This window comes from Rana temporaria, chromosome 4, assembly GCF_905171775.1.
Source record: "Rana temporaria chromosome 4, aRanTem1.1, whole genome shotgun sequence".
In the NCBI taxonomy this organism is placed as follows: Eukaryota; Metazoa; Chordata; class Amphibia; order Anura; family Ranidae; genus Rana; species Rana temporaria.
Window position 1 is genome coordinate 37060781 of NC_053492.1, and position 13650 is coordinate 37074430.

Here is a 13650-nt window from a genome sequence, read left to right on the forward strand (position 1 = left end):
GTGTGTGTGTGTGTAGGGTCTGTGACTCTAAAAATGTTGGTTTCAGACACTGATGTAAGAGGCACTCTGTAAAATGGTCTCCATGTGGGACTCTGATGTGAACAAGAGGCTTATGCTGTGCCTAGGCCCTGCCCCCTCTCTCTCCTCATTGGCTGACCGAGTTGACAGCAGCAGGCAGAGCCGCTATCAGGGGGGTACAGCCCACACTCAGGTAAGGATCCCGAGCAACTCGGGTCTCCAAGGCATCAGCTTTTGCTACAATTACTTTCTGCCGATTTATCACTTTCTTTCTGCTGCCGGGGCTCCAAAAAACAGTAATAAAAAATGACTGACAAAGTTCACTGCCCTACTGACATGGGATGGAGGAGGAGGAGACGACATGGGATGATGGAGGAGATTGTAGGAGGAAGACATGATTTGGGAAGATGGGACTGGAGGAGGAGGAAATGGGAAGGAGGAGGAGTGGGACTTGGTATGGGATCGGTGGTACGGCCAGGGGGGTAGGCCCTAGGAAATGTTGGTGGTCAGGACCGGGCGGGCAGACCTAAAGCTGCGCAAGGGGCCCCAACATTTCTGATGGCTGCCCTGGCAGCAGGAACCAATTGTGCAGCTGCTGTGTCTCGGCCTCAGGAGGGTGAGTCCTGGACAACTGAGGCATTCGTGGACATCACTGGATAGAGAGGGGGCTCAGGTAAAGTAGTAGGGGGGCTGCTGCACACAGAAGGATTTTTATCTTAACACATAGAATGTATTAAGATAAAAACACTCCTGCCTTTACAACCACTTTAAGCTTTCCCAGTAAAACCTGGAAGTTGATTGGTTTCTATGCAGAGCTGCACCAGATTTTTCACACTCCAGTTTTAGTATATCTCATCCTATTATGTGATTTGATACATATTCCAGACCCCTGCACTTTATATGATATGTTATATTCTAAGTCCCACACCTAAGTTGTGCTGTGCATTACATACTCTGTGCAACCCACACAAACGAATAAAGTGTGAAAACTAAAAACAAAAAATAAACAAATCATTAACTGTTATCAAATAGTATGCCAAAACATTAACCACTTAAGGACTGCCTCCTGCAGATATACGTCAGCAGAATGGCACAGCTGGGCACAAGCACGTACCTGTACGTCCTCTTTAAGTGCCTAGCCGTGGGTCGCAGCGTGCGCCCGCGACCCGGTCCGAAGCTCCGTGGGCACGGGACCCGATCGCTGCTGGAGTCCCACGATCATCCCCGGAGCAGAAGAACGGGGAGAGCGGTGTGTAAACACAGCTTCCCCGTATTTCACTGCGGCGCTGTCATTGATCGTGTGTTCCCTAATATAGGGAAACACAAACAATGACGTCACATGTTCAGCCCCGCCCCCCTACAGTTAGAAACACAGATGAGGTCACACTTAACCCCTTCAGCGCCCCCTAGTGGTTAACTCCCAAACCGCAATTGTCATTTTTACAGTAAACAATGCATTTTTTGCAGTGAAAATGACAATGGTCTCAAAAATGTGTCAAAATTGTCCGATGTGTCCACCATAATGTCACCGTCACAAAAAAAAAAAAAAAAAAAAAAAACGCTGATCGCTGCCATTAGTAGTAAAAAAAAAAAAAAAAAAAAAAAAAATGCAATAAAACTATCCCCTATTTTGTAAACGCTATGAATTTTATGCAAACCAATTGTTTATTGTGATTTTTGTTTACCAAAAATAGGTAGAAGAATACGTATCGGCCTAAACTGAGGATTTTTTTTTTTATATATTTTTGGGGGATATTTATTACAGTAAAAAATATTCATTTTTTTCAAAATTGTCCCTCTATTTTTGTTTATAGTGCAAAAACTAAAAACCGCAGAGGTGATCAAATACCACCAAAACAAAGCTCTATTTGTGGGGGGGGGGGGAAGGATGCCAATTTTGTTTGGGAGCCACGTCGCACGACCGCAAAATTGTCAGTTAAAGTGACGCAGTGCCAAATCGCATAAAGTGCCCTGGTCTTTGACCAGCAATATGGTCCGGGGCTTAAGTGGTTAAATGAACTGTAGTACATTTCTGCAAAAAAACACCAAACACATGAATGAATGAATGAATGAATGAAAAACGTATATAGCGCGTATATAGCGCGGCACATGCAAACTGAATCGCTTCTGGGCACTTGAATGTTCCTGTCTCTTGACATCAAAAGAGCAGAGTCTTCTGAAGGTCAGGTGGTTTTCCTCCAACCGAATGCTGGTTGGTAAAGCGTTCCATAGTCTTGGACCTTGGAATGCAAACCTTCTTTCTCCTTTGGACTTGTATCTGGCTTTGGGTACCTTGACCATAGGTGTGAACCAGGCCCAAGACTTTTAGTAGCAGCAGCATGATTTTTTTTTTATCCCCTGTCATCATGGGGTTAAAAAATAAATAAATAGCCTTTTAGAATACAAAAAGAGCAGATAATCGCTACTATAAGCAGTTAATTTATACTGTGAAACAGTGAAAGTAATAATATATATTACCTATAGCATAAGAAATTCACACAGAAGTAGGATATATGGGCATTACAACCAAGAGTCAGACATGAAGCTATATGAAGGGTGGAAGGGATATATAAATATTTTATATTAAAGTAGTACTAAAAGCTGAAACTTTTTTTATTTTTATGGATGTAATCATTTTAAGTATAATGCACAATACTGGTAAACATTTACTTAATTGTAATGCCTTCTATTACCTCCAGTCTATCAGCCTCCACCTCAGATGCCGATCTTCCCTGCCCAGTCTTTAAAAAAAAAAATATATTATATATATTTATTTTAAAACATGTTATACTTATCTGCTCTGTGCAATGGTTTTGCACAGAGCAGCCCTGATTCTCCTTGTCTAGGCAACCCCCCCCCCCACTGACACTTCTGGCTCCTCCTGCCTTCAGAGTGCCCCTATAGCAAGCTGCAAAGTATAGTATAGAATAGCCCCTATAGCAAAGGAAAAAAAACTTCTGCGTTCAGAACCACTCACTTTCTGCCCAGGACTACATGTCCCATGATGCATTGCTCCTCACACATTCGCAAGTTCTTATTGACATGTAAGGATGGTGTATCGAGCTGTATGTGTGCTGCACTGTATTTCCTGATGTGTAAACAAATAATGCATTCTGTATGCAGGCCAAATTAATCGATTACGAAAATAGTTGACAGCAACTTTCATAATCGATTAGTTGTTTCAGCCCTAGCTCTGACTTGACATGTCTGGCCTCTGCAGATAGACCACTACTTCCCCACAAAGAACAAGGGTTCTTCTTTACAGGATGCTGGAAGGAGACAGACTTTTTTTTACTCAGGCCATGGTTGTTTTCATAAAAAAAGTGCTCCTGAATATATTTTGCAAAATTAACTTGTAAGAATATATACTTTTTTTTTTTTTATTACAGACATTGTAAAAGACAAGAGGAAAAAAAAAAAAAAAAAAAAACACACACAAACATGTGCATGCATTAAAACCCTAAAACTGAAAGCAGGCATTTGCTAACTTTGTCAGATGTAAGGCATTGGGTCACAATCAATCCCTTGCAATTTATCTCTAATAGTAATGCTAAGTCAATACATCTAAAATAAAACTCAAGTCTTAGATAACATTCTCATATAGGCAATCGATAATCCATAAAAATTATAGCAAAAAAAAAAAAAAATGAAGATATTGGAGATTGGAAAATCTGATTCATCCATCCACCATGAAAGGAACGTGGAGGCTGCCTGCCATCAATGACTTCATATTCTAACAATCCTTGTTGTTTGGCCATCATGCTACCTCTGGCTTCAAAAATGTAAAACACTGATCTTAATCAAGCATTTAAACAGGATTTTATACCAACTTCCCAGGCCTGTATACTTGTTCCAGGTCAGTGACTGCAAATTGTAATGCCAGTGTAGCCAGCATAACAGCCAGGAAGTCGGAGGGAAGTCGGCGATGGCTAACTCATAATGCTATCATTTATTTTCTACTAACCCCTGTTCCATCGTAGGATATAAAAAAAAAAAAAAAAAAAAAAAAAAAAAAAGGCCTTTCCTCCAGCTTCCACCCATGGCACTAGAGCAAGGGTGACATCACCATACTTCCAATGAGATCCTTGGAAATGTAAAATATCCCAAATCTTGCCAGATGACACTCCAGCAAAGTGTTGGAGCATCTTTTCACAAAATTTGAGCAACTTAAAATTCCCCAGGATCTTGCAAGAAAGATGTTGATGTCACCCCCTGCAGTATGTAAGCTAGGCATAAGGCAAGTATATTAAATAACTTACCTACAGTCTTTTTGTACTTTTCTGCAAAATTTTAGCATTTAGTAAATAAGTGGACCTTTGCTTACAAGGCCCCCTTTTCAAAGACCTGTCACTCCCTGCAAAAACACTGAATTGGACAGTCTCACACGTCAAAGGTTTCAAACTCAATATTATAATCATTTATTGCCATGGCATCCTGCCATTCCACAGCTCCGGGTCCATTGAAATACTCCAAATACTTTAGTCTGTTGAGTTTGGCATTGGCCTCAGGTTTCTGTGTCTGCATATACTGCAATGACACAAGTCCCGCACTTTCAGTCCGCCAGTCACCAGGAATGAATGTTGAGTCTTCTATGATTTCTCGGTCCAGCAAGTCGAAAGGGGAATATTCATCAGTGTTGCTCCGTCGTAGAAAATTGTGGAGAAGGCAACAAGCCATTACAACCAATTCAATTTTATGCGGCGATAAGTTGATGGTTGTGCGGAAGATCCTGAAGCGGTTTGCAAGCAGACCAAATGCGTTTTCTGCCACACGTCTTGCTCTGGCCAAGCGGTAATTGAAGACCTTTCGTTCTTTGGTTAAAGCTTCCTGTGAATAAGGCCTTAGAATGTTGTCATGTAAGGTAAAGGCCTCATCTGTCACAAAAGAAAAATTAAGGCCCTCTTTTGTTTCATGATTTTCCGGCAATTTCAACTGGTTATCCTTCAGCTTTTCATAAAAATGCGTTTGCTCGATGACTGAACCATCTGAGAACTTCCCGTTTTTGCCGACATCGACCATTATGAACTCACAGTTGGCATTGATGATGGCTATGATTATGATGCTGAAAAACCCTTTGTAATTGTAGTAGAGTGATCCACTGTGATGAGGCGGGTTGATGCGCACGTGCCTACCATCTATCGCTCCACCGCAATTTGGAAAGTTCCACATTTCTTCAAACTGGCTAGAAATTATTTGCCAGTCTTCAGAAGTGGTAGGAAACTAGAAAACAGGAAAACATTTAAGTGTAAGATTTATTTCAGCAAACTCATTTACCACCATGTACAGCATCAGTTGTCAATCATTCCTAATAGGCCCCACTTGGCAGAACCCCAACACACACAGAGCAACTACTGTAATCAATGGATGATAGCCATTTGCCCTAAAATAAATACCATGACAAACATGGAATTTGACCACAAACACGCCCGAAAAATGGCCCACATCAACCAGAAAATTAACACAATATACTGTTGCAGCCAGGTGAAAAACAATATTAAAGTGGTTATAAACCCATTACAACCACTTTAACCTACAAAAAAGCCTAGATTAAGGCTTACCTGTAGGTGCAATAAATATCTCCCTAACCTAAAAGGTTTAGGAGATATTTGCAAAAAATAGCGGCATCGATGTACGGGAGTGGCGTCATCGCTGCTCCAGCCAGTTACAGCGCCGGACCAGCTATACCCAGAAGTCCCTCCGGGCATCATGTCAGAGGAGGTGAATGAGGGCCGCTGTGGGGGCTTCAATCTCAGGTAAGCAATTCATAATGAGCTAGTATGCTATGCATACTAGCTCATTATGCTTTTGTCTTGCAGGTTGTCTTTTTTTTTTTTTGGACAATAGGGTTTACTTCCGCTTTAAGCCAGCAACAGGTGGATGGAAATTTGGCAGGTTATGCAGAAATCGACTATATTTCAATCCATATATGGGCAGGCTGGTTGTGCTGAAATTGATTAATCGACTTCAGTACAACCGGCTTTTTATTTGTTCAATCTCTGCTGCCGACTGTTGCTGCCAGCAGTGATCATTGTGTTTTCCGATGGCTGGGAAACCCACTACCAGAATACAATGATGCAGTGGGAGGGATTCCCCCATCAACACTTCATTCCTCAAACCAACTGAGAACTTTACAAAATAAGGCTCTGGAAATATCAAGTTCCAAAATAAATCTTTCCAAACAATTTCCATTTATTTTTTTTCCTTTAACCGCTTGTTTACTGGGCACTTATATATCCCCATCCTGACCAGGCCAGCTTTCATTGCTGTCGCACTTTGAATGACAATTGCATGGTCATGCAAAACTGTACCCACATGACATTTTTATAGTTTTTGAGACAGATATCGCTTTCTTTTTTGGGGTATTTTAATCACCACTAAATTCTTTTTTATTTTTGCTACACAAACAAAAACGTGCACGAGGAAAGCACTGCTGATAACCGGCGATTCTGTTTACACTGTGATCAGCTGTGATTGGATAGAGCTGATCACGTGGTAAAGGGCCGCTGTGATTGGCCACCGCTATTACAGAGAATGCCAGATGCACACCCCAGGGGTTATCGGAGGACGTAGATGGCTGCCCTTTTGGAACAACAGAGCCGCACTGTAGCTCTCTTTTGGCTATAAGGTGGTAATAGATACAGCTAAAATTTGTACATTAGACTGTATATACATACACACACACACACAGTCAGGCATCACAGAATCATCTCCAGTATAAATATCCAGTGTCAGGATCTCATTTATCTTTTTGGAGGTCTGCTCAAAGTAACATGGATTAAATTTCTCCTTCCTCCAAAGTTAGTATATGTTTGCAGACTCTCAAGTACATACTATGGGGCAGATCCACGTACAGCAGCGCATTTATGCGCCGGGCGTAGCGTATCTAAGATACACTTCGCCGCCATAACTTACATTTTTTTTTTCAAATCCACAAAGAATCCGGCGGCGTAGTGTATCTTTGGCGGCATAATGGCGCGCCATTCAAATCTCTGTGATGGGGGCGTGATTTATGTAAATACGTCGTGACCCGACGTAAACAATGTTTTTTTTAACTACGCATGCGCCGTCTGTGGGGGTATCCCAGTGCGCATGCTCGAAATTAACCCGGAACAAGCCAATGCTCATGACGGTGACGTCATTCTACGCAAATCCCTATTCGAACAACTTACGCAAACGACGTAAAAATTTCAAAATTCTACGCGGGAACGACGGCCATACTTAACATTGAGTACGCCTCATAACAGTAGCTTTAACTATACGATGGAAAAAGTCGCACGCAAACGTCATAAAAAAATGCGCCGGCTGGACGTACGTTCGTGGATCGCCGTAACTAGCTAATTTGCATACTCGACGCGGAATTCGACGGAAACGCCACCTAGCGGCCACCGAAAAATTGCTTCTTAGATCCGACGGCGTACTAGGACGTACACCTGTCGGATCCATCCGAGATGCCGTTGTATCTTGTTTTGTAGCTACAAAACAAACATACGACGCGCACAATTTGAAATTACGCGGCGTATCAAGAGACCCCTTAATGGGCAAAAGTTTGTGACCATCACACCTAGCTGGACTTTCCATTTCCAAAAACTATTGTCTAAATATGGAGTTGCCTGCCCCTTCGTCTCCTCTGGAAAGGATTTCCAGAAGATTTTGGAGTGTTTTTGTGGAAATTTGTGTTCATTCAGCCAGAAAGCATTTATGAAATTCACGCCGTGCGGGTGTACGTACGTGCGCCTGCCGAGAGCTCCGCGACCGATCGTGTCACGGAATGGCAGAACGGGGGATGCCGTTATAAACAAGACATTTCCCTGTTCTGCCTAGTGACAGGACACTGATCGTCTGCTCCCTATCACTGTCATGTCACAGGTAGCCCAGCCCCCACACAGTAAGAATAACTCCCTAGGACACACTTAACCCCTTCCTTGCCTCCTACTGGTTAACCCCTTTCCTGCCAGTGTCATTTACACAGTAACCAGTGCATTTTTAAGCACCGATTGCTGTATAGATGACAATGGTCATAAAATAGCGTCAAAAGTGTCCGAAGTGCTTGCCGCAATATCGCAGTCACACAAAAAATAAAAAAAAATAAAAAAATAAAAAATCGCTGATCGCTGCCATTACTAGTAAAAAAATTAATAATTTATAATAAAAATGGCATAAAACCCTCCCCTTTTTTGTAGACGCTATAACTTTTGCGCAAACCAAACGCTTATTGGGGCATATTTATTATAGCAAAAAGTAAAAAATATTGCTTTTTTTTCCAAAAATGTCAGTCTTTTTTTTAATTATCGCACAAAAAATTCAAAACGCAGAGGTGATGAAATGCCACCAAAAGAAAGGTCTATTTGTGGGAAAAATGGACATACATTTTGTTTGGGTACAGCGTCGCTCGACCGCGCAATTGTCAATTAAAGCAACGCAGTGCCGTTAGTGCAAAAAATGCCATTTAATGTCATTAAAGCAGAGATTAACACAAAAATGGAACCTCCGCTTTTTGGAACCCTCCGGTCTCACATTTGCCACCTTTTAGGGGGGAGAGGGGTGCAGATACCTGTATGATACAGGTATTTGCACCCACTTCCGGGCATAGATCCCCGCAGAATGGGGGGGGGGGTCTACGTCACTCCCCCCTCGCTGTCTTCTGGGAAACACACAGGTCCCAGAAGACAGCAGGGACCAGTGACGGCATTCAGTGTGACTCACGCAGTAGGGAACCGGGAAGTACCCCCTTACTGCCAGTGTCATTTTCACAGTAATTAGTGCACATAATGTCGCAGTCACGATCGCTGCAATTACTAATAAAAAATATATACCTTTTGCGCAAAATATATACCTTTTATCAAAAATATGTAGAAGAATACGTATCACTCTAAACTGAGAAAAAAAAAAAAAAAAGTTATTTTATATATTTTTGGGGATATTTATTATAGCAAAAAGTAAAAAACAATTACGCTCTTTTTTTGTTTATAGCGCAAAAAATAAAAACCGCAGAGGTGATCAAATACCACCAAAAGAAAGCTCTATTTGTGGAGAAAAAAAATACATCAATTTTGTTTGGGAGCCACGTCGCATGACCACGCAATTGTCAGTTAAAGTGACGCAATGCTGAAATGCAAAAAGTGGCCCACTCTTTGACCAGCAAAATGGTCTGGGGCTTAAGTGGTTAAAGGCTGCAGTGTAAAAAAAAAATTGCACAAAGATGTGCATTTAATTTTGTATTCATTAAAGGTGAACTCAGCCTTTCATTTTTGTTGCAGCAGCAATGCAAACAGATGCATTCCCTAGTTGAGGTGGTTGGTAAACCCGTGGCCCAACCACATGCATTTAACCCCCAACCTGTGTGAATGAGCCCTAAAACAGATGCAAAGACTGCTTACCCTGAAGTATTTTCCCTTTAGCACCTGGATGATGGCATGGCACGTTTCTGGAATTAGGACGCCCAGCGCCTGTGGGGAAATAGCCGTGGAGAATTTGAGGTCCTCCAGCGACCTGCCGGTGGCCAGGAAACGCAGAGTTGCCACCAGCCTCTGCTCGGCCGAGATAGACTTCCTCATGCAGGTATCCTGTTTCTGGATGAGCGGAGTGACTTTGCGCAGCAGGTAATTGAAGTTCTCGTCTGACATCTTCAGCAGGTTCCTAAAGTCGTCGGGATCGTTCTCCCGGATCTCCGGCAGGATGGACGTCTGTGGCATGGAGTCCCGGGTAGCTAGGTAGTCTTTGGTCCAGAAGGCCCTGTGCCTTTTGTGCTTCTTCAGCTTTCTGTAACAGTTCACCATGGCTATAGCCAAGGCAGCCCGAGCTTTTCTTCTGGCCACAAAACTCATGCTGGCTTCTCCCTGTAAACACTGAATGGAAGTACCAGGCTGCACTAGAGCACAACAGAGGGGGATGGGCTGATAGATGACATCACTTCCTGTCCCTCACAGAGCTTTGTGAGGAGAACAGGAAGAGGGTTGTCTGACTGGATTCCTCTCTGGTAACCCTTTGTATGATAACTGCCTCAGCTGAGATCCATTCATTGCAGACTAGGTAAAGTTTGCAAGTTTAAATCGGTATTTTTTGCTTGAAAATTACTTAGACCCCACAAACATTTTATATATATATATATATATATATATATATATATATATATATATATATATATATATATTAGCAGAGACCCTAGAACAGTGTTTCTCAAACTTTTTTGTCTTGCGGGGTACCAAAAAAGATCTAAAAAAAAATTCAAGACACACCGGAAAAGATTTGCCAATTTTTGAGGGGAAGAACATTTTACATATATATTTAACCGCTTCAGCCCCGGGAAGGTTTTACCCCCTTCCTGACCAGAGCACTTTTTACAATTTGGCACTGCGTCGCTTTAACTGACAATTGCGTGGTCGTGCAACGTTGTACCCAGACAAAATTTATATCCTTTCTTTCACACAAATAGATCTTTCTTTTGGTGGTATTTGATCACCTCTGCGGTTTTTATTTTTTGCGCTATAAACAAAAAAAGAGCGTCAATTTTGGAAAAAAACAATATTTCTCTTTTGTCAATGGACGGACACAGCTTCTTTAAATCTTGACATTTGGGTTATGTTCTGTCTATTAGGAGAGGACTAGACAGACATGTTAGATATTTAAAAACATGTAATTATACCAAAGCTGAACAGCCCCGCCCAGGGGGCAGTCCCTCTGCTTATAACCCCTCACCCTGCACTCAGCAGCTCAGTTTTTTTTCTGCCTAGTGTAGGAGAAGGACATGACTCCCTTTGGGCCCATGGTCCTGGAGAACTTTTTACTTTTATTTTCTGTTTTCTCTTTTACTATTTGATCCTGAGATCTACTATCAACTTCCGGCTGGGTGACAGGCTGGATAATATAGATCCTTGTAGTCTCCCAGTCCTGCCATCGAGCGTGAGCAGGCCTTAGCTACATGCTGGGTCGGCCACGACATACCCCGTTTGCTCCAGGGGTGGCCGGTGAGCTATATGCTCCGGGGGCCCACATATGACCGGTAAGGATGAGCTCCAGCGTGTTCGCATAGTACACGTGCAGAGTCCACCAGGAAGTCTGCACGGCGCTGCGCTAATCACAGCCAGGTAGACATTGTCCCAATGCTCGGCTGCAGAGATTGGGAAATGTCTCCCTGGCTGTGATTAGCGCAGCGCCGCGCAGACTTCCTGGCGGACTCTGCACGTGTACCATGCAAACACGCTGGAGCTCATCCTTAAAGACCAGGCTACTGCTGTCCAGTCACAGTGGTCCGTGGCCGGCAGCCACTGCGTACTGCTCGGTGATGGATCTGTCAGGAATGCACCCAACAGTCCTCGCAGGGACGGGTAAGTACAGTTCCTCCTCTCTTGGCAGGATGGAACAGCTGGGCATTCCTGGGGTGGTCGATTAGGGGGTCTCTAGTACTCCCTTTCCTCTCTCCCTGTCCATTCCTTCTCCCCATGCTTTAAGCTGGGCCTGCTGTATACCTCACCGGGGGGTTCCTGAGGGGGGCTCTGGGTTCTGGCTGGGGGCTGTGCAGGGGCCCGGGTCCGCTCTTATTGTAGGTGGTCTGTCTTTTAGGGGGTCCCTGTTTGTGTACCCAGTGTTTTTTGGCCCTTACTTTTTACCTCAAAAACGATCTGCGCCATTTTGGAAAGAGCCAGCGCCATTTTCTTGTGGCCGTGCTGTTTCCTATTGCTAATACAGCTGCGGCCATTTTCTTGTAGCCGCACTGTTTTACAGCGGTCGGCCATTTTACTGTAGCTTGCGCTCTTTTTTCCTGAGGTAACCAGCGGCCATCTTTTTGGGGTTTTTCACATTGGTTTGGCCTCTAGCGCTGCCTTATCATATCTGAATGGCACAAACAGCAGATCACCTCAGAGATACATCAGGCACAGACTGTGCAGGTGTTGGAGTGGACAGCAGTGCTGAGCAGTGCCTGGTTCAGGGTGGCGAGTCCTCTGGGAATACCCCTCGGTCTGTGCAGCTAGGAGGGTGGGCATTTTTTGATACCTTGACTTAGTTCCCTAGTAGCTGTCAGGTGTGTGGGTCAGCATGGCGTCAGAAGCTGGCATTTCTTCCCCAGACATTTCAATGATAGCAAGTGGTGCCCCTGCACCTGTGGACGCTCTGTCGGCAGTCCTGGAGTCCTTTGTTGCCAGGGTGGAAGCAGTGTGTGAGCGGAAGAGTGGTAAAAAACGCCCCCTCCCCCCACCCATCCTCTGGGGAAAGTTCTGACTCACACTCGGGCCTGGCTGTGACACAGGACCCGTTTTCTAAAGTGTCAGAATATGCGGACCAGGACCATACGGACAGTGAGGAGGACTCTGTGTCCGGGTCAGCGAAGGAAAAGGCGCTTGTTGGAGCACTTATCACCGCAGTGTGGGAAACCCTCAACCTGGAGGATGCGGCTGGGGCTTCTACTGAAGTGTCTGTCCCTTTTGGGTCACACAAACCGACCCACACTACTAAGGTGTTTCCTTATGTAACTTATTTTGATAAGTTTATAGACAAGGAATGTGAAAGATCGCAGTGGGCCTTTCCGATCCAAAAACGCATGGCGGCCCGTTACCCTTTTGAAGAGAGCCTTCTGAACAAATAGGCATCTCCTTCGGTGGTGGACCCCCTGGTATTCAGGTTGAACAAGTTCACCACAATTCCGGTAGTGGGGACCCCTGCTTTTAAGGACCCTACAGATAGGAGGTCCGAAGCTGGGGTCAGCTTTGCGACCAGTATTGACCGCGGCCCTGGTGTCACAGACTCTTACAGAATGGGCAAAATTGCTGCACTGTGAGTTGGAGAAGCAACAGGCTTCCCCGGTCTGTGTGGAACTGGCCGACCAGTTAGTGCATGGCCTTAAGTATGTCTGCGATGCAGCCCTGGATACAGTTCCCTTGCTTTCCAGAGCATCAGTATCTACTGTGGTACTACGTCGCCTGATTTGGCTTAAGTGTTGGTCCGCAGACCAGACTTCCAAGAAAGCTCTGGCGGATTTGCCCTTCAAGGGTGAGAGGCTATTTGGAGCCTCGCTGGACGACATTATTAAGAATGCCACTGGGGGTAAGAGCATGCGGCTCCCACAATCCAAAAAGGAGCTACACCGTATGCCAGGGCCCTCCTTTTCCAATCGGAAGCGTTTTTTTCGCCACTCTGGGCCCGTAGGTAAGCGTTCCCAGGCCGACAAGAGGCCAACTGAAGGACAGAAGCGTCCCTGGGTTCGCAAGCCTAACAAACCTGGGAACAAATCTGCTACTGCATGAAGGTTTGCCCCCGCCCGACTCTCGGATGGGGGGGGTCGCCTTCACGAGTTTGCAGCTCGGTGGGGCTATCTGCTTTCCGACCACTGGGAATGCAAAGTGGTTTCATCAGGGTACAAGATAGAGTTTCTTTCTTGTCCACCAAACATTTTTTTCCCCTCAAACCTTCATCTTCTTCCAGCTCGAGGGAACGCCCTATTGGGGGCGGTACAGGATCTGCTGAGACGTGGGGTAATAGTACCGGTGCCACTGCCAGAAAGGTTTCAGGGATTCTACTCAAATCTGTACTCCCAAAGAAGGACGGGGTTCATCCAATCCTGGACCTCAAGACCCTCAACTCCTTTATAAAGGTACGAAGGTTCAGGATGGAATCGGTTTGCTCTGTGGTCGCTGCACT

General features: G+C 44.5%; 1 protein-coding gene across 1 annotated transcript; it reads right to left on the minus strand.

The window, feature by feature from the left end:
* Positions 1-3650: 3650 nt before the first annotated feature.
* LOC120936126 (protein ALP1-like) lies at positions 3651-9935 on the minus strand. The gene is made up of 2 exons (XM_040348253.1): positions 9396-9935; positions 3651-5238 (listed from the first exon to the last, which is right to left on the minus strand). Exons 1-2 carry the CDS (start codon positions 9840-9842, stop codon positions 4399-4401), a joined length of 1287 nt encoding a protein of 428 aa, XP_040204187.1. The 5' UTR covers positions 9843-9935; the 3' UTR covers positions 3651-4398.
* Positions 9936-13650: the final 3715 nt, after the last annotated feature.